We start from the raw sequence: 21,028 nt of genomic DNA on the forward strand, positions 1-21,028 counted from the left end.
TTTAAAAAATTGCCTTGCAGCACACAGTTCAGACTAACTAATTGGTAAGAATGGGTTAATTTCAGTAGTGACGTGTACCCTGATAGATATTCAAGTAGCCAAACTAATAAAATCTACTTTCTAGATCATTAGACAAATAAGCCGAGTTAGAAATGTAATTTTGTACATTTAAAATTTTATGATTTAAGCAGACATTTGTATAGAAATGTATTTGATGTTTCACAACTTTTAAATATCAAATAAATTAGGAAATATAGGTACCAAATGTACTTTTGTACATAGCAAAGGTACTTAAGAAACAAACATAAACTATTTATAATTAAAAGAAGTAAATATGCCACTTAAAATGTAAATTTTGGCAAAGGATTATGGTGCCCCAAGATTTATAAGCTATGTCTTTCAAAATCAATAAGGTATTGATATTTATTTAATGTATCATATTTTCAGAGTTCAACTTGATAACAACATGTATTATTTAAAAACTGCTCAAAAAACAGTTGTAAATCTGTAGGAAAATGTGATCGTTAATCAGTCTCTATTTAACGGCTTTATAGACACACAAATATTATTTTATCCAATATTTCTTTTCACCAGTACTGGAATTGCAACAGTTATTGAAGAAAAAAAGACCTTTTTATTCCTCATGTATGCTTTGAAGGGACTGATGACCTGACCTTACTGAAAAGTGCCTATTGACCATGGGCATTCTTTTGCCAGAGGCCTCCGGGTGGACCTCTCATGAACAAACAGAGTATGCTCCTATGTAGGCTCTTTGTTAGAAATTGCCAAACACATACCAATTAGCGCATAAAAGCTTTGAATGAGATCTCTTCTTCATCAGAAGTGCTGAACGGCACGTCGGCTGATTCCAGACAAAATATTGCTTTGTACTCAGTATCAGTGCAGATCTACTTTGGAGAGGACTTCAGATGGAGTTGTGGATATGCCTTTCATCTTTCACCTCTTGTGATCTTCAAGTAGAGCAAGTTTTTTAATAAACAAGTGAGCAGCTTCATGGCTGGAAACAGTCCACTTTTTATGTACCCATGTAAAGCAGGTGTTCTAGAATGACCAGGCCCTTACTAATGAGTGGACCTGGGCGCCACGTGAACCAGAATAGAATCCCGGCATAGTACCATAGATCATACTTTATTATTTCACCAATGCACTTGCATACTCTAGCTACAGATTCTGAGCCCCTGATGGTACAGTGAGCAATCAGGGAATCTAAGTCTATTAGGTGCTGAGTCGGTGCCAAAAATGTGTGACCTGGTCTGTTTTATTTGAGAAAGTCAGCCCTTTTTGTATGAAATTTCTGAGTCTAAATTGAGTAACGAGCTCTTTTTTCACACTGTAACCACTGTTTAGGTGACAAAGACCCTTTAAAGCCATCTTTTGAAATGTGCTTTGAAATCGAGATTGAAATATCACATCTCCCTTTATGATGAAATGTATCAGATTTCACATTTTTCTTGTAAGGACAGTATTGAAACAATTTAGCGAAAACTATCAGTATACCTTTACCCAGTGGCTAGCAGCTTATGCTATGTATGCAATTTCACTAATTAACCCCCTTTGGTCCTGAAGAGACACATCCATTAATCCTTACTATATACCAGTATCCACTGTCTGATTTTTTTTTTTATTTATTTGTCTGATTTATGCTAATCTATCTATAAATATATATATAATTAGGGGGAGTATTTGGGTACAACAAAGAATATGAAAAAAAAACAAATACTGTGAGATCAGCGACCTGTTTTAACCTGTATTGTAGGACATATTGTCTATTACAGACGCCTTCCAGTGCCTTGGAAGAACATTAGAAATGCGTTGGGTCACAATGACCCAATAAAATTGCAGCTACAAAATCTTTTTTCTCTAATTCCCATCCTGTGCACAGTACAAATTTATTTTCCATTGCCAACTCAACAGAGAGCAGAGAAATGGATCAGAGCGCAGTGGTTTGTGGCTTTCTGGCAGGGTGAAAAAAAGATTACATGATTTAATATTTGTTCCCAAATTGTTTTATGTAAAAATGCTATACTGTAGATATATGCCATAAATATTTGTAAAAGTTACAGTTGTGTTTTGTCATTTCATCAAAGTTTCTTTTAATGTGTATATTGCCATACCATACCATAAAATATAATATTCAGACAAGTTACAAAAAAAAACATAGCACAATGAGAATATCCAGGGTCTTGTTTATTTATAATAAAGGTAATTTTTTCCAATTATAATTTATTTATACCAGTTTATTATAGTCCCCAGTGCTGCAGACACGGCTAGGAAAGTTACAGTCAGAATGACATGTCTATATCTATATTATCTATATAGTATATATATATATATATATATATATACATACATACATATATAATGTGTAGCCAGCATCAGCCCTAAATCAACAGAGGATATGTTCATGTTGCTTTATTTTCTGAAAGAATTCCGGAAAGAATTATTTATTATAAATCCATGTACTGAACCACATGATACCAATTTCCTCGCTGTAACTTTTATGTTTGTTATTTTTGTGACGATTCTCAGCAATGAGCTCTTTCATAATGCTTTCTTCAGATTGCTGCATATTTACACAAACAGGGATGATGGGACATCAAAGTCTGATGGGAGAAAATCTCATCGAACCCCAGCTATGTTGGCCAAAACTCTGAGACAATTTTCAAAAGAATAGAGCAATTTAGCTATCTAGGCCAGTGCTGTTGCTGTCTATGGGTTTAAACAAAAAACAAAAGTTGGTTTGAATATCATTTGAAGTTTCAGACTGGGGCTATAAAACCAAACGAGCCTGAAATATCATACAAAAGGGCCTATTGATCATTTTGACAAGGACAGGATCTTTCATTAAAGGCAAATGCTGACCCATATGCAAGTCTGTAATAGTAAGTTTATTTACATTGAAATGTAGCAGAATGTTTCCTAAAAAAAAACGTATTATTTTAGCAGAGCTTGTGTTTCCGGTTTGACATGTTCTCTCCATACACATATTTAGGTGGCCACGTCTGATTTGAACCAACATGTAGTACATCATCACATATCAATACGAAGTTACAGAAACAAATGTTGAGGAGGGTCCAGGTCAATCTAGATGCAATATAAATGTATATAGAATATGTAAAAACAGAATGTGAGGTTTAATTCAAGAGCACTAATCGATGAGGCCCTTTGGGGCCCATTGGAGTCAGACATTCATATTGAAGTTGGTAGGCTGAAAGTCGAGTGTACATATCTATGTGCTGAGATTTGAAATCCATTTCAAGTTTCACATGTTAAAAATGAATCATATTTAATCAGATAATGTGGTGCCATTGCTATATTGCAGGGGTGTCCAACCTGCGGCCCTCTAGCTGCTGCAGGACTTCATCTCCCATAATGTTCCCATTCAGTTAAGGGGCTGGCAGAGGAGTATTGGATATGTAGTCCTGCAGCAGCTGGAGGGCCGCAGGTTGGACATCCCTGCTAGATTGGCACAGGGGCATTGGTGTCTCCCCATAATACATTGTATCTCTACCCCAAATAATTTAGATGGATCAAAATACATTTTATTTTTCAACTAATGCAAATCAACAAGACAGAACAAACTAATTTGCTCATTAAACATGAAGGGTGAGCTGGTCTGAGTTTAAGCCCAAAGCCTAGCTTGGCCAATCTCGTTAGCAGTAGCCAAACTGACTACAACGGCCCTTTCCAATGGGAACCATCCATGTATTGCAGGCAAGTCAGATTGCATTTCTGCTTGCAGAAAGGGAAAGCCCCGAAGAACAAGATGCTTTTCTTAACTCATCATCCTTGACATATTGTCTGACCAAGTTTCAAAGATTAGAATTTATTCTTAGCACTAATTTGAAAGGGGGGAATTTACTGATTTTTGTTTTGTTTCAATAGGCTTGGGAGAAGGCTCCACTCTTACTTTACCAGACACGAGGACACACCAGAGATCTCTGGAGAAGAATGCACTGAGAGCCTATAAAGAGTCCCAGTGTCACCACATGCTCAAACATCTTCACAACGGAGCCCGAGTCACTGTGCAGATGCCTCCAAATATTGAGGGTCATTGGATCTCTACAGGGTAAAAAGGCTTTTCATTATCTAATAACACTTGAGGTCCTAGCAAGCTTCAACAGAACTAATAGTTCTTTATTACACTAGATCACACAAATACTAATACTCAACATGTAGTATTACTGTTATACAGACTATAAGCACACATTGCAAGCCGGTTTAGGCCGTCACATGAATTGATTTCAAAATCCCTGTAGAAATTACTCCTCGCATTACACAGGGCAGTTATTTATATTAGCAGTAAAAATGTCTGCATACATGTGTATAATTTCACTTTGTCACACTGATACTTTTATTATATCAGGAAATCATATTGTATAGAACACCTATAATGATGTACACCCTGACCATCACAGGATAGGTAGGCTGGAAGCAAAGATTTTAGAGTGCCGCATTAGCAAGATTTATACTTTTTAAAGACTGGGCTGGCACCAAGCACTTCTTAAAAGTGCTTAAAGAGACTTTTCGAAAATCTCTTCAGGGCTTCATGACAGCAGAATTCTGTCTGCTTTTAATGGCAAAACACCTCCTGCTTACCTTTGCAACATTGTAACAAGTTCAACAATAAAAATCTTTCAATATGGTTTTGACCCCTTAAGACTAGCAGAATTCTGTTGGCATGAATCTCAGCAGACCCTCTTAGCTATAAATATGAAAAAAAAGTTTTTTTAAAAAAAATAATCCTCGCAATACTGACAAAGTAAAGAAGTGTTTAAAAAATTAGCACATAATAAAATAGTAGTTTATTTATTACCCTACCAATGCTGGTATCTATTTAGTGTGTTAAATGAGTTAAGAGTGTTATACAAATTTCTAGATTTGGTTTTTGGTCGTATGAGTACCAGGTTAACGCGCGCTGTTTGGACTGTATGCACTCCATGGAAATGCTTCCGGTCAGATTTTTCCATTACTTTTGATTGTAGCATTTTTAGTGGTCACTGTCTACTTTTGAGCGAAATACCGGTACCTCCAAGGTAATTAAACTAATAGACAAAAAGCACAAGCTATAGGTAGTTTTAATTATAAAGTTAGTGATGCTAAATGCTCTGCTGCAGTGGCTCCTCTTTAAAGGAGTATTTGAGGTGCCATATCTGCATTGATTTATAAGTATCCCATCATTAATTCTATTGATCGTTTCTCTTTACCCACAGCATTGGCTTGACATGGACAAAGCATGTTTTGTCTCCTCTCTGAAGCCATGCATTAAGATTGTTGCATGATGAATTCCCTGTAAGCTCAGTAATGTGACACCCAAAGTAAAACATGTCTCATGTTTATACTTTGTTATAAAAAGTGTGAGCTTTTTAGATGATGCACCAAGCTCACCACCGCTGTCAGAATATTAACCCAAAACGTCTGCAGCCCAACCGCCAAGCAAACACGACACGGGCTCAACTATTGCTCTGGTTTGAAGATCAGGATCCACTCCTGAGTTGGTGGGGCTCTCCAACCACAACAAGCTGTCTCCTGTTTCCTTGTGGTCTGGCCTGAGACTCGATAGGGAAACCAGTCTACGGAGAGTTTCCTAGCTGTCTGGATTCCGAAGTACTTGGCAAACCTTTTTTTCTGTTCATTTTGCTTTTAAATTTAGAATCCAGCACATTCATTCCTATGAGGCCATAATTCACATATTTTAATTTTGTTGTCAGAGTTAGCTCTATTAACATTTGGAAATGTAGAAGCCACCTTATTATGCTTTGTGGTCATTAATGTATCTGAGCTTTCATTAAAAACCACACTGCCCACAAGTGCCATACCACTTGCTGACTATGTAAACACAGGGAAGCTGTGTTATACAGAGGCATTTAGGAGCAAGCAGCGTGTTTGAGAAAACCACTGAGGGGGGTCCGCATATCAAGTCAGAAAATTGAGAAATGATGGATATTCGTCTAAGAAAAATGTGATGTATTCAACTTCTGTGTACGGCGATATCCGCGATGCTTAGGCCACACATCTTCTAGTGCATTCCCTGGTTGGTTTTGACAAAACAGCACAAGTCCAAAGTCTGCCAAATTTGTGTGAATCACCGCTTTAATGGTAAACGCAACCCTGGAATATCTATTTTATATAAGCGTTTACAGATAAAGGGGACAGCAGATCACTACATTAAGTATGGGTATTCTAAGCCACTAAGGGGTCCACTGCACATACTGCATTATATCATATCAATTCAATAAATATTGCATGATTGTGTTATGTGTTTATTATATGATTATATCTATTGGAGTGGAAAGTACAGTTTTCTATAGAATATTTTTGATTGATTGACTGGGATCCTGATGTAAACTTTACAGTTCCAAATGGTATTGCAAAAGGGTGCTCTGTTTTCAGCACCTTATATAATGCCTGGTTTTATAAAATATTTGCTGTCAGAAAGGGATGCAAGCAACGAAGCTTTTTCTTTTTGATCACAAAGAATCAAAATATGTCTTAGTTGGTGAGAGACAATTGGAAAGAAGGGAAATACATCAATACAAAAATATAATTAATTTAAGTCATTTACTGTAAAAATGTAAAAGTATTTACTGTTGTTAAAGTATTTTTTATTGGAATAACCATAGTAATGTAACACTAACACATGCTATTTTTGCCCATACAGGGATCTCGGAGGGTGTATAGTGGTTTAATTCTTATGTATTTATTTAGGCATTAAGATTTAATCCCTTAAACCTTTAGGCTTATTTTCTTCTGCTTGTTATTATAGATGTGAGGTGCGATCTGGGCCAGAATTCATCACAAGATCCTACAAGTTCTACAATAACAATACGTTCAAAGCCTACCAGTTCTATTATGGAAGTAACCACTGTACCAACCCAAGGTACACACTGGTTATCCGTGGCAAAATTCGCCTTCGCCAGGCATCATGGATTGTAAGAGGTGGTACAGAGGCTGATTACCAACTCCACAATGTGCAGATTATACCTCATACTGAAACCGTGGCAGAAAGACTCACTTTGCTAGTAAACCAGTCCTGTCCTGGTTTTGTTCCGGCTGATAGACCCTGGGATGTGAATGTTGGTTATGATCTGTGGAGGGAAGAGACTGGCTTTAGGTGTTTGAAAGCACTCAACTTCGCAATGCATGAACTGCAGTTAATTCGTGTGGAGAAACAATACATGCATCACAACCTGGACCACCTGGTAGAGGAACTATTTCTTGGGGATATTCACACAGATGCCTCCCAGAGGATGTATTATCGACCATCCAGTTACCAGCCTCCATTGCAGAATGCCAAGGTAAGGATGGCGACATATTTGCTTATTATATATTTTATTTCTTTATTTTTTTTAAAAAGAGATCTAACTTCCAAACAAATCCCTATGTGTTAAACCACAAATATTGATTTATTATTTTTATGGAAACATGAAGATTTCTAAAAACCTTTATCAAGCAGCAGAGCTCAAAATTAATGCATGAATGCGTTCTACTATCTGTGATAGTGGATCAACCATTTTTCAGATGGGGAAGGAACTTCTGAGGTCTAGAGAGCTTTTTTATTAGGAAGGGTGTCCACATTCTTTTGGCCATATAGTGTATGTCCTCAGTCTCTCTAAGCACAGTGTTTTCTGCTCTGCGTCAAGCTTGGCTCGAGCTCTTTCAGCTTTAAAGCATGTTTGTCAATATACCATGCTTCCATATCAACGATATAGTCTTCACGGTTGGAGCATTTGCATTGGAAGTGTTTAGGTTTATTCCAAGCAAAAAAAGTATTGGGGAGAAAGAATTATGATGCAAACTATGTCTAGCTTAATTTAACTTCGTGTTCTCAGTATTTCCTCCACAAAAAGAGGTCAAGATGATGATCCTTTGGAGATAATAGTACATTTTTGCAGAGGCTGGACTGGAGATCAGGCTGTCTAGAGACAGCCTAGACCAGGGGTAGGCAACCTGCGGCTCTCCAGATGTTGTGAATTACATTTCCCATGATGCTTTGCCAGCAGTATGACTGTAAGAGCATTATGGGAGATGTAGTCCACAACATCAGGAGAGCCAAAGGTTGCCTACCCCTGGCCTAGACCATCCTATGTCAGCAGGAGTCAACCTCACTGGCAATGCCGGTGTAACATGTTATCCGGTATCCACTTCTGATCACTTAATCAGGGGATGTTTTTAAACTTAAATTGTGTTATTATTCAGCAATGACACATACAAGAAATAGAAAAAAAGTTTATTTTGTACTTTGGGATAGTTTTTTTTATACAAATGAACACTAATACTGTAATATGTTATATATTTATGTATTTATGTGGTTTTAAAAGAAGGCCTTACATCAATGTATGATCAGTGTGAGTACACCAAACAACAAAAATGGAAATCATGGTAAAAAGAGGGGGTTAAGGAACCATTAACAGTTTTGTAACTTTTTGCAATATCAACTTTCCTAAGACCATATAGTCTCTCACTATGACCATACCAAACAAAGCAAAAGGCACTAGGTGGGGGCAGTTCTAATCAATGAATTTAGTTTTCCTGAAAGATCTGAAGTTGACAGTTCTCCTTTTAACATTTTCACAGAAACAGCTAGGAAAAATTGGGCCCATCTGGTCTGCCTGTTTCTCATCTTTCTGCATCCTTGTATGTTTTGTGTTGATGTTTTCTTCACATCTGTTCACAAGAAATTGTGAAAGTGAATACTTACTAGTATTAAGTTATTATAACCCAATATGTTTGAATGTCGTTTGGAAATCTCTATTGAAAACTATTGTGGCTGGTCCACCCAGGACCCCTTGGTGGACAATTTAATGATGTTCTAGGGACCTTCACAAACCTTGTCACGGACAACTTGCCTATGCCTGGGTCCTCCTCAACCGTTTGGTCTTTCACCTCTTGTGTAATAAAGAAGTATGTGCAGTAAGATGACCGCTGAAGCCTATAATTCAGCACTTGTTTGTGGCTTCACCTGTAGCTACAAAAAAAGTGATAATGAAAGGTCTGCTCTTATGTGCCCAAATAATGGCACGTTGCCGTAACCACAAAATCAGCCTCGGAGCTAGCTGGCTTTATTCCAAATTCCTGCTGAGATCTGGCTTCAAGGTGGTAAATCACACATCCATACCTTACTAAAAAGAAGGGCAGCTTTCAGCCAAGACCTAAGACCACATGCCTTTATAGATTACCGTACTAGAGAGAGAGGAAAAAAAGACATACTTTGGTCTGTTTTTCTGTCCATATCTCCATGTGTCTACGAAAAGATAAACTAGAACATGAAAGGAATCTTAGAACACCAACAGAAAACGTCAGAAACCTTTTGAAACATCCCCAAAGCAGGAAAGGTGTTATGCCAGGTGATCTGCCAGAAATCCATGTGTAAACCAGATGGAGATCATTTGCTGTGATGATTCAAGAGGAAACAAAAATGCTGTTTATCAATGATAGATATAGATAGATATTTATTTATATATATATATATATATATATATATATAGAGAGAGAGAGAGAGAGAGAGAGATAGATAGATAGATAGATAGATAGATAGATAGATAGATAGATAGATAGATAGATAGATGGATAGATAGATAGATAGATAGATAGATAGATAGATAGATAGATAGATAGATAGATAGATAGATAGATAGGATAGATAGGATAGATATGTGTATATTCTCATTAGTTAAAGAAGGTCTGTTTAACCCATCACTCTTTAGCTTTACCCTTATTCCATTTAGATAAACGTAGAGAAAAAGTATGTTTTCCATATGTTTGGGTAGTTAGTTTCATCTTTTTATCTTTGTATATAATTATTTGTATACACACAACTATTTTAGACATGTTCAAAAAATAAATCATACTCTGTCTTTAAAAATGGAACAATTTGGAGCCGTTACCCAAGCTGCTTGCTACAAAGGATGAAAATAATTCAATAGAAGATAAATGGGTGGATTGATATTTGCCTTCTTGTAATCATGCGGGAGACTTTCTGAGGACAGATAATCTTTTCATATCTGTTTATGATATAATTTTCACATAGCTATATATATATCTATGCTAGGAACTGCTTGCTGTATAAAATGGGTTTCCAGTAATAATGAAAGCTTCCTTTCAGATGTTAGACATACGTTATTGCGTTTGATCTCTGTGCTAATTCTTTGCAGTTCTGGCTTATAGATCTGCTTTAAAAATGTTCAGCTGGAACAAAACACAAGCCCTTTAGTATACAGTATGTGCCATCAAAATCTTTAGTTGTCATGAACTTTACTTATTTTAGCCAAAATAAATAGTTCCACAGAATGAGAAGGAAATGTCACTAGTAATGTGTCAATTACAGCAGTTTAACAGCCGATAAGAATCATTCGCCCATCTAGTCTGCCCGCTTGTCCTGTTGCCCGCGAGTCCTTGGTCTTGTCTTAGATGCAGTATAGCCACATGCCTACCCCATACATGTTTAAATCCCCTTACTGTATACATCTCTACCACTTCTGTTGGGACGCTGTTCCACTTATTTACCACCCTCTCAATTAAAACTTCCTTACATTAAGTAATTTATAAGGTGGGGCAAAAAGCCATGCAGTGATGTAAATTAATGCATTCAATGTTTTGTTCTTTTAGTTTTTATAGAAAAATATTAAAAATAGAAGGGCAAATGCAATTGCGTTGTACCAACCAATGTAATGCTACAATTACAAAATGATATTAGTTATGATTCCACAGAAAAGCCACTTATAGAGTAAGAGGTCATAGAGATGATCAAACATTTCAAGAGGTCCCTTAATGTCTATAAAAATTGGCAACAGAAGCAATGGTCATTGAATAAGACTCGTGTCCAAAACTTAGTAAAGTCCAAGTAAGTCCAAATATTCTAACGGTTGGGGAAACCGTATAATATAGTTTTAGGTTTGACTACAAAGCAATGTTTATGGTTTCCCTAACAAACAGTCTGTGCTTGTTCAAGCAGAACCTTCAAATAATCCATCATTCTTTCTTAACTCATTTTTCTGTATTCCCTTCAATTATAATTGGACCAACATATAAACCATTTTGGACTCCTAGATGACTTCATTCTGGGACCCGTGGCTAACATGCATAAACATTACATGTAAAAAGCACCGTGCTGCTTTGATATTTATCCTAGTGTTCCCGCATAACAGCCTCCGCATAACAGCCTTTTCCCTTATTTGAGGTTTATTATTAAAGAAGATTAATAAAAGGATTAAACAGGATTTCAGCACTTCTTTATTAACAATGTATACACCGACTATAATAGCCTAAGGGGTTTAATTACCAATTTAGCTCCTACCTTTTGAATGGCTGCAATAAAGCACTTATTTAATTAATCCAAGGAATTCAGAAGTGGCCTGTTGAGCTGGTTTAGCATGCTCCAAAGAGATCATATGGCACGCAGACTAAGTATATCGATAGAAATAACCGCCTCAGGGAGTACCATACGTTCTGTATGATGGGATGCAATAATTTTGTAGTATTTATTTTTTTTTTTTTTAAGAAAAGATAATTTTGTTTAGATTTTATAATTTATTATAATGCATTAGCTAAAGTTTACTTTTTAAAGGCTAATTGATCATTAGAAATCCCTTTTGCAATTATGTTACACAGCAAATGTCCTTGTTTTCCTTGAAAACAGCTAAGTGACCCCAAACTTTTGAACGAAAGTCTGTGTGCATGTATGTATGTATATATAAGCATAGATAACCATGTAATGATACGATGTATGGAAAGATATTCTCTCTTATTTTGTCAGTTGGTCATGTATCACTTTTACAAGCATGTATCTGTCTGAGAATTCCTTGTCTTCATTTATAATAAGTGTTTTTATGAATGCACATGTGCGTTTCCACAATCTACTGTAAGGAATTGACACTTCATGTATTTTAACCTTGTAACAACAAAAAGCACTGTGCAGACACTTCCTCTATGGGAAGGCAGTGCATTGCTCTGATCAAGATCAAAGACTTCTTTGATTTAACATCAAACACACTTGGTCCCTTAATCTTAACCCCTCTATTACCAGAATGGCCTGTGAAGAGCACAGCCAAAAACGACTTGGTGATTGCTGCCTGGAAAAACTTCAGTTGCCTTAGATGAAAACAGGCATATAAAAATCTACTTGACGGATGTATTTTTTAATAGCCTGTGTTTAGGATTTATCTGTTTTGGAATGAGGAATACATGAATTACCATAGGCAAATGAATGATCTATTTGGAAAAATATATATCATTTGATCTTCCATTTAATGTAAAACCCTATTTTTGTATGTTTGTTTCAGAATCACGATCAATCATGCATTAACTGCAGAATCATCATTCACTCGGATGAGCACCACCCTCCGATATTACCTCCTACAGCTGACCTGACTATTGGGTTGAATGGAGAATGGGTCAGCCAGAGGTGTGAAGTTCGCCCAGAAGTCCTGTTTCTAACCAGGCACTTTATCTTCCATGATAACAATCATACCTGGGAAGGATATTACTATCACTACTCAGACCCCATCTGCAAACACCCTACATTTACCATCTACGCCAAAGGCCGCTACAGTCGTGGCATGCACTCCTCTAAAGTCATGGGCGGGACAGAGTTTGTGTTTAAAGGTAAATTGGCCACGTTTACAGCAGATATTTACACAAATCAAATTTGCATACTGATGATGAAATGATCAGGACATTGTGAATTTTGCACTTGTATAGCCTATCATTCTAATTATGTATATGATGAAGTTGGCATTCCAATGACCCATTGCCATTGGCATCAACAAAAGAAAAAATGTGATTTACGACCCTAAAGTGATAAATTCTCTTCACCAGCACATCATATCATATATATTGCTGTTAACATAGGTTGACAGCTGTATCCTGTTCTCTTAAGACATATTTATTGACATTTTACACCTACGAAGCAGTCCCTATCACGATTTATTTTTATTATAAGGTCCTATTTGGATCAATATAAGTGTTGGGAGAATATAGCAATTTATTGCTCTGTTAGTTTTCCCATAAAAAGGTTAAGCTAATGTTAAGGCTTGCTTTCTCGGGGGGGGGGGGGGGGGAATTCACCGAAACTTGCTTTTTCTTTTTTTCTTTCAATTGTGCATTTGGGGGACATTGAAGCTTTACATTTAGTTGCCTAAAATTATTAACATAGAGTTCCTACCTCAATCAAAGCTCTCATTAACATTGTTTTGTTTGTTACAGTGAATCATATGAAGGTGACGCCTATGGACTTCGCCACAGCGTCATTACTAAATGTCTTCAATGGAGACGAATGTGGGGCAGAAGGTTCTTGGAAAGTTGGCGTTGAGCAAGATGTCACACACACCAACGGTTGTGTGGCTTTGGGGATAAGATTGCCTCACACAGAATACGAGCTCTTCAGGATGGAGCAAGATGCCCGAGGGAGGTACCTGCTCTTTAATGGCCAAAGACCAAGTGATGGATCTAGTCCAGATAGACCTGAGAGGAGAGCAACATCTTACCAAGTGCCTCTTTTCCAATGTTCATCCTCCTCTCTAAGGCTTGAGGGGGCATTGGAAGTACAGCAGAAAGCTCAGGGCAGGAATTCCGCATCTGCCAGCACTCACCTTTTCTGGTTTTCCAACATTTTACTTGTGTTTATTTGTACTGTTCTACATTTAGACCTCGTTGACTAGAAATAGGAAGAAACATCCTTTAACAACGATTACATTTGGATACAATGGGACCAAGGATTTCTGCGTGTTGGAAGAAATGACATTTATTTACTTGATGCACTTGGCTGTTACCCTTATTTTCATTCCATTGCCTTACTTCTCCTTCCTCCTCTTCCTCTGATAGCCTTTCAAACCGTCGGACAAATTTTGTTTGGTCTTTGAACTTCACCAGCTTGACCTAGCCTTATGTGACTGCATAACAGTAATTGCACTTTAGGTCAGCAGGCAACTTTCTATTAATATATTACTGGAGCTAACGTACTTTACAGATAATTAAAGCCGTGTTTTGTCTGTGCCATATTCCTGTTGTGACTGATACAAAAAAAAAATCAGGATTTCTTTTGACCGTATTGTGACACATCCAAAAAGTTGTCCCTCTATAGCTGAACTCTTCTGAGGGACTACATTTCTACCCTTTGTATGGCAAACAAGTTTAAATATTTGCTGTAAATATCTGTGTAATTTGTGTGTATATATGTAAATGAAAGATGCATTGATTTATATTAACATATGACCCCTTTTACACCAAAGAATAAAGATGTGACCAGTTTTCAATGCTTTACAGAGAATATAGTGAGAATTTTACATATTTGAAAAAACTTTATATTACTTTTTTTTACTGTCTTCATGAAGATGGCAGAGGTCTGTTTGTAAATGCAAATGCAACTATTTAACCTACAGAGTCGCTCATAAATGATCAATTTTATAGTAATACAGTGCCGTTTCTTTTTGTAATTGTGATTTTTTTAAAAAAAAAAAATGGGTCACCTCGATTATTAGACATTATGTTCTCTTCAACTGGTGCCATGATAGAGAAAATGTAATCATGCAACTATCTAAAAACACTTGAGCATTCATTCAAATTTGGTTTGAGATTATACATAAAATGATGACTCTCTAATTGTCATCTGCATGTATGCTCTAAAAATGGTAATAAACATATAAAAATCCAACTGTTAGGTCTGGTCACGTGTTCTCTAGGAGTTATCAATGGCAATCCAGGACTCACATTAGTTTGATTCATTGGTCAAGTCCTAATTGAAGTTCAACTCATCTACACAAAATGCAACACAGCTTCCAGATATATAGACATCTATGGACATCAAGATTGGAGTCTAAAGAAGCTGGATTAACAACTTTTTATGTTATACTATTAGCATTACTATAATTTATCATAGGAAGAACCACCACATACAGGGTTGACCCAATGACTCTTTTGTTCAATTGATTCTATCAGTTCACAATATGGCGCACCTGGAATATGGGACCCAAGGGAGATGCTTAAATTGGCATAATAGATAGTACAGTTGTACAGAACTCATAAATTGGCATCCGCCAGATCTTGGAAAGATGAATACGTAAATAGCTTTTTCTTGGCCAAGGAGTAAGGGAATCATGACCCAGTGGCGGGATTTGTGTAATAAATGTGTTGTTCAAGTCCACATATAACACTTAAATGTCCAGGGTTCTGTACACTATAGGACCAGAGCAATTTTGTGCTATTTTTTTGAACTGTAATTTCACAGCTTCTCTTTTAGCGTACACCATACAAATTATAGAATTTTAAAAAAAAATGGGACAAGTGGCGCTTTATAGCAAAAAATTAAATGTATTTTTTCTAAAAATAAAATAATAATAATTTAGTCACAGGTATATAAATTATCCACAGCTAGCATGAATGTGAAAATATGAATATATTCATTAACGTGCCCTGATTTAAAAACCACCATGTATTCCTATATGATTTTAATTAAGGCTTTGTATTTTTTTTTTTTCATTTTATTGTTGTTAACCCCTTCAAGGGGCATCAGAAAAAAAATTACCTGGATCCTGGGACACGGAAATCACTATTCTAAATGACGTACCAGGTATGTCATGGTCCTCTAGGAACATCTTTTCATAACATACCTGGTACGTCATTGGCCATGAAGGGGTTAAATTATGCTAAAGCAGAGCCACGATAATTTTCAATTAAAATGATCTAGCCTTATGTAGCTTGGTCGTTTGTATAATGCCTCTAATATAATCTCATGCCTCGGGGTTTATCGCATTCCACTGGAAGAAACACTCAACTCTACACCTGCACTGTAATTCATAAGTAAGACAGGATGGAAGCCAGAGCATGACACAACCTGGAACAAATGGTAGAGCAGGCTGTCATTGATAAGGATGGGAGCGGTGTCCTGTAAACATTTTTATTCCTCTAAGTGTAACAGGAAATTCAGAAGAAGGGAAAACTATATTAATAGCTTCAATAGGTATATAGATCATCCGAGGAACACCGTTCAACAGCGTTCTTCAGGTTTTGGCTAAAAATGAAGGTCACAGGGCAGTAAAAAGAAAAATGTTAGCATGAATATTTATGAAAAAAACAGTTTCATTTATTAAGACTATCTTAATAAACTGGAAAATAGTATGAAATATATAGTTTACAGAAATAATTTAAAATACATTTTATATTCTGAAGAGCATCATATGGAAATGTTCCATGGATAGCTTACTTGTTCTTTTTTACCTTTAAATCACAGTTATGTGAAAGAATATGTACAATGAAATAAAAAAAATAAAAAAAGGCTAATACAAGTAAGCCAACATCTAACAAACAGCTTAAAACATCCCGTTAAAGAAAAGGGGAGAGTGATCTAGAAACGTGAAAGCCTACACGCCCAAAGGAAAGTCCCTTTTCAAAGGTTTATATCTGTGTGTATTCGAGACGCATTACGGCATTCCAATAATGGATGTAAGAGTTTGTAACAGTGGCACAGCACAAAACGCTGGGGCCTCCCTGCCACGTGGATATCCCCTTTTTGATCTATATGGTTCTGTCTCGGATCTTGTTATTGAGCATGTAAAAGTGCTGATTTGCGTTCACTAATTGAGCAAATGTAAACAATTCTGCTCAGAATATAAGCTGGTGGTTACATACATTGGTAACATACATTATTAACAGCTGATAAGGCCATTAGGGGCCTTCTTTCACCTCAAAACGCACGTGTACCTCAAGGACCTGTATTACCACTATACACAATCCATAGTGAGCAGTCAGTTGTATACTGAACTAAATTAAGTATTGTGACATGTAAAAGGAACCCCTTTTTAAAATAAGTATGATTTTGACTTCCAGGTAGGTGTTTTCAAGCTATTCCTCTAGTACACTTCTGGAGTTTGAATAGACTGATGCCCGGCACACCTAGGAACTCTTTGGGTTTGCCTCCGGTCTCTGAGTCGCTCTCCTCGTTCACCAGGGTAGGGGAGCAGATTTAGCCGTGCCCACTCCCAACCCATTTAACGGTATCTGGAACTAGCCCTGACATTGCTCACAGCTATGGCTAACCCCACCGATCAAGGGGCTAGGCCTGCCTTAATGCATGGCTAGCCCCACTCCTTCAAACCGCCACTCCGTCGGAAGAGGGAGAGTGCCCGGTAGCCTACCCTCTGAGGTTTCCCGCTATGGTGCCCAGCAGAGGAAGATAATTTCTTCCAATGTATTCTGTTAAGCAGCTTTATAGCTTTTAAACATCAATCGAGCAGGGGAAAAATATGATACAGTCGCTTTGCTAGTACAGCTAATGCTCAGGCAACAGAGAATTTAGTTCTAACTTATGGAAGCCCATGTGAATAATTGCATACATTATGGTGGAAAACACACAGATATGAAATGATGGTTTACCACAATAAAACCCCTTTCCACAGCATTTTTCTCTTAAATACTTTTTTTTTACAGCGATTCTTCATTAGATAAAACGCTGGAGGGGAACCGCATTGTTCAAGAGATATGATTAGTCACTCAGCATGAGAGTTCTCAAATTGCCGACACGTCTGCCTTTCAAGGTCAATGGCATTCTCACCGAGGGATGAGGTGATGACGAGAGTATTGGCCTCGGGGTCCATCGCATTCCATTGAAAGGAACACTTAACTCTACACCTGCACTGTAATTCTAGAGTAAGACAGGTGCTAGACGCATAAACGTGTCTGACTATCTTTCTAAACTGAAATACGGGAAGTGGGTTCAAACAAACAAATACAAGTTGTCATTTCACATTTTTTAGTGTTGATTCTTTAAAGCACCGTGTAAATGTAATTTATTCGAAGAACATATTACTTAAAACACTGGGGCATAAATGCATTTGAACACTATATATAACAAGGGCAGTTGAAGCTAAAAGGGCCCCAGGGCATCTCCCTAACATTTTTTAGTAAAAATAATAAAACTGCAAACTTTATAGAATAGATGCTGAGAAGTATTTTCTTTAGCTCACTCTAGAAAGCCCCGAGTAGTGATTTAGCAGTGCACGGCCCTTCAGGGCTTTAAAACATAAATATATTGCAGTTGGGGGTGCATCAAATGTAGGGATTAAGTTAAACAATAAAAAAAACATCACATACACAGTCGTTTGGAATAAAAAGTACATTTTTGGCCCAAAAAGTTTTTTGGTCAAAAAGTTTGGAGCGGTTATTCATACTTCTTTTCAGATAATCCCTTCTTGTATTGTCAATGCTGACTCTGCCAGAAACATTGGTCCCCACAATAGAGACACTGAGTCTCTGAGGACCCCCTGCCGTATGAGCACAAATACTTTAATGAGGAATGTTTCCTGGTCATTGTGTAATAAGGTAGATTGAGAGCCTTCAAAAAAAAAAAAAAGTAATAAAAAGTAAATGAAAAATAATTATGCAGTCACCTTGACATCATCACCCGTATCCTCTGTTTAACAGAGATATAACGGAGGTCTAAAAGACTGAGAGCAGTGTAAAAAAGTAGAAGTCAAAATAAAAACGGGAAAAAAAAATAAAAACTTCCTCCCACTAGAAAGAATCTAAAACAATAAAAAAAAAATCCCCAAATTCAAGGTTTGGTTTTTTTTAAGATAAAGTTACAAAAAGCTGTAGTGTGTCTAGTGTGCATAATACCTTTGGTCATAAAGAGGACTTTACAATTCAGAAACGTACGTTTAACTTTCAGAAATGCACAAAGGGTAAGAGTTAACCAGACTTTGGTTAAGGGTTGACTTTAAGTGTTATATTGCCACAAACAATTAGATCCTCCTAAATTAAAAAAAAAAGTCTAGACAGGAATAGATCAAAGACATTATCACATGAAATTGCAGCAGAAGATAATAAACTAGTTTTTAACATACATTCAATGTTTTAACCTCTTAAATGCTAAAGTGAAGCAAATGCATTGCTTGTTTCTTTAGACCTCAGTTAAAAGTTAAAAATAGGCTATGCACCTGGAATAAAAAGGTGCTCACCTCTAAAATGATATATATCCACCCAAACAATACAATAACAGCAAGACGATGACATCAAGCTTTAGAGATGAGGTAACCTTACCTTAGAATGTCCTACCCCCGTTTCTCAGACCGCCGTCAAACAAGCTGCGCCACTTCCTCCCCATCTACTTTTTATACTTAACAGAAGGTTCTTTAACATACCGATTACCTGGTGAAATTGTGCTCTTTAAAAACACATATACGCCACCCCAAATATTAGGATGTTATGCCATTTGCTGTAGACAGATCTACGGAATATGATGGCGCTATATACATCAATAAAATACTAGTAAAGCTACAAGAAAAGCCAATACTTTGTAGTAAAACCAATATCCCCCCCCCCAGTGACATAACATTTACAAAGATGGTGACCATTGATATTTGTTTTTATGGAAAACTTTACCTTTTATATTAATTGTCTCTAGTCAAGTTTAGGTAGTATGAACCTACTTATGGCAATTAAAATCAGCACTTTGCTACGATTGATGTAGATGATTGTAAACAAGAGCTTACAGTCCAAACCTTTTGAGTGTCCAGGGTTTACTTCGTAGTTAAAATATTTATCTCATTTTATATATATATATATATATATATATATATATATATATATATATATATTACCAGCTTAACTAAGCATTATAGCTTTGTGTAGATATATCATGTTTTAATAGCATAACAAAAAAAAGTTAGTTTTGTTGTCACAAAGATACACTAACCCCAGTGGATTTCTACTGTCCCTGAATCATGTCTAGTTAAACCATTGCATTATTCTCACAATAGCTGCCCATTGTAGAGGTCCAATTTCACGCTACATAATGTTTAGACATGAAAGTTCAAATGCTAAACTCACCTGTTTGCGAACACCAGTTTTTTTGGTTTTACTGAAACAAAATAGATTTTACTTATTTTCTGTATGAAGCCTGGACCAGTTTTATAAACTCCATCAAAATAAGCAAACACTGCCATCTACTGCACACGCCAGTCAATTTAGCTACTTGAAGACAATCATTGATGGGGGGGCGTACATAGAAATGTCTAAAAGCCTAAGGCTTGAGAAAGACCTGTGTGTCGAAACGTTGCCTGCGTGAAATAAACTCACCTTATCATTTGAGTGCTGAGCCTCTGCTTCTTTATTTTGGATTTACATAGAAATGTATGGTGACATCATGAAAAGTATTTGTAGTTATGGGCAATAGCAATGATGGGATGACTTATACAAGAAGCAGCGTCACAGATACTTGAATCTGTTTTAGGTTTTGCTTCCTTTTTTGAATATTTGGAAGTTTTAGGCTTAATTAATGGTGTGCAGAGAGGGCTTTAAATTGCAAGATGGTCTCAGCGGTTTTAAAGGCAGAGCAATCCCAGTGATTCAGCTCAAAAAAAATAAGTGAAAAAAACATGGCTGGTAAAAAAAAAAAAATACAGCCATGTTAGGATTAGCTAGGGCTCGCCAACCTCGGGGTACATCAGCCAAACCCAAAAGGGCACTAGATGAAATTTGGTGTCCAAAAACAAATGGACCAAAATCATTTTTGGTTCATGTACAAAACAGCAATGTGAGGGGTCCTAGTGGGATTCCCCTGACTGCTGTCACAGGAACCCCTCCGGGGAATCCTCTGCTGTACAGGGGAACCCCCTCATTGCTAGGACCCTAACAAGTAACATTCCGTATTTGCTTGATTATAAGATGTGGTTTTTTTTTACCCCTCCTCTTATATTCGAGATCGTCTTATAATCAGGCCTTAAATAGAGGTCTGACTACAAGACTAAAATTCAGATCCCTGCAGCGCAAGTACCGGCAGCAGCGGAGGTTATCTGCGTGCATTGCACAGACGTCCACCGGCTGCCCCCACTTGACACCAGGGAGTCTGGAGAATGGGGGACAAGACTAGGGATAAATCGGTAAGTTGGGGGGGCATATAGGGGAGTTTAACACATATCGGGGGGGCAGAGTGGAAAATAGGGAGGAATAAGGCATATATGGGGGTATAAGGCATTTCAGTGGGCAGAGTGGCAAGCTGTGGGGGCAACTAGTT

General features: G+C 37.0%; 1 protein-coding gene across 1 annotated transcript; it reads left to right on the top strand.

Moving 5' to 3' along the window:
• Positions 1-3,620: 3,620 nt before the first annotated feature.
• Positions 3,621-14,430, top strand: APCDD1 (APC down-regulated 1). Its single transcript, XM_053467857.1, has 5 exons — positions 3,621-3,627; positions 3,907-4,090; positions 6,788-7,319; positions 12,303-12,624; positions 13,225-14,430. The coding sequence occupies exons 1-5, from the start codon at positions 3,621-3,623 to the stop codon at positions 13,677-13,679; spliced, it is 1,500 nt and encodes a 499-aa protein (XP_053323832.1). The 3' UTR covers positions 13,680-14,430.
• The last annotated feature ends 6,598 nt before the right edge of the window (positions 14,431-21,028 follow it).

The sequence above is a fragment of the Spea bombifrons genome, chromosome 5, assembly GCF_027358695.1.
Source record: "Spea bombifrons isolate aSpeBom1 chromosome 5, aSpeBom1.2.pri, whole genome shotgun sequence".
Classification (NCBI taxonomy): domain Eukaryota; kingdom Metazoa; phylum Chordata; class Amphibia; order Anura; family Pelobatidae; genus Spea; species Spea bombifrons.

Excerpts from the sequence above, each read along its gene's own strand:
- APCDD1 (XM_053467857.1), top strand. Across the intron at positions 7,320-12,302 it reads CTCCATTGCAGAATGCCAAG|AATCACGATCAATCATGCAT; the intron begins GTAAGGATGGCG and ends TGTTTGTTTCAG. Across the intron at positions 12,625-13,224 it reads GACAGAGTTTGTGTTTAAAG|TGAATCATATGAAGGTGACG; the intron begins GTAAATTGGCCA and ends TGTTTGTTACAG.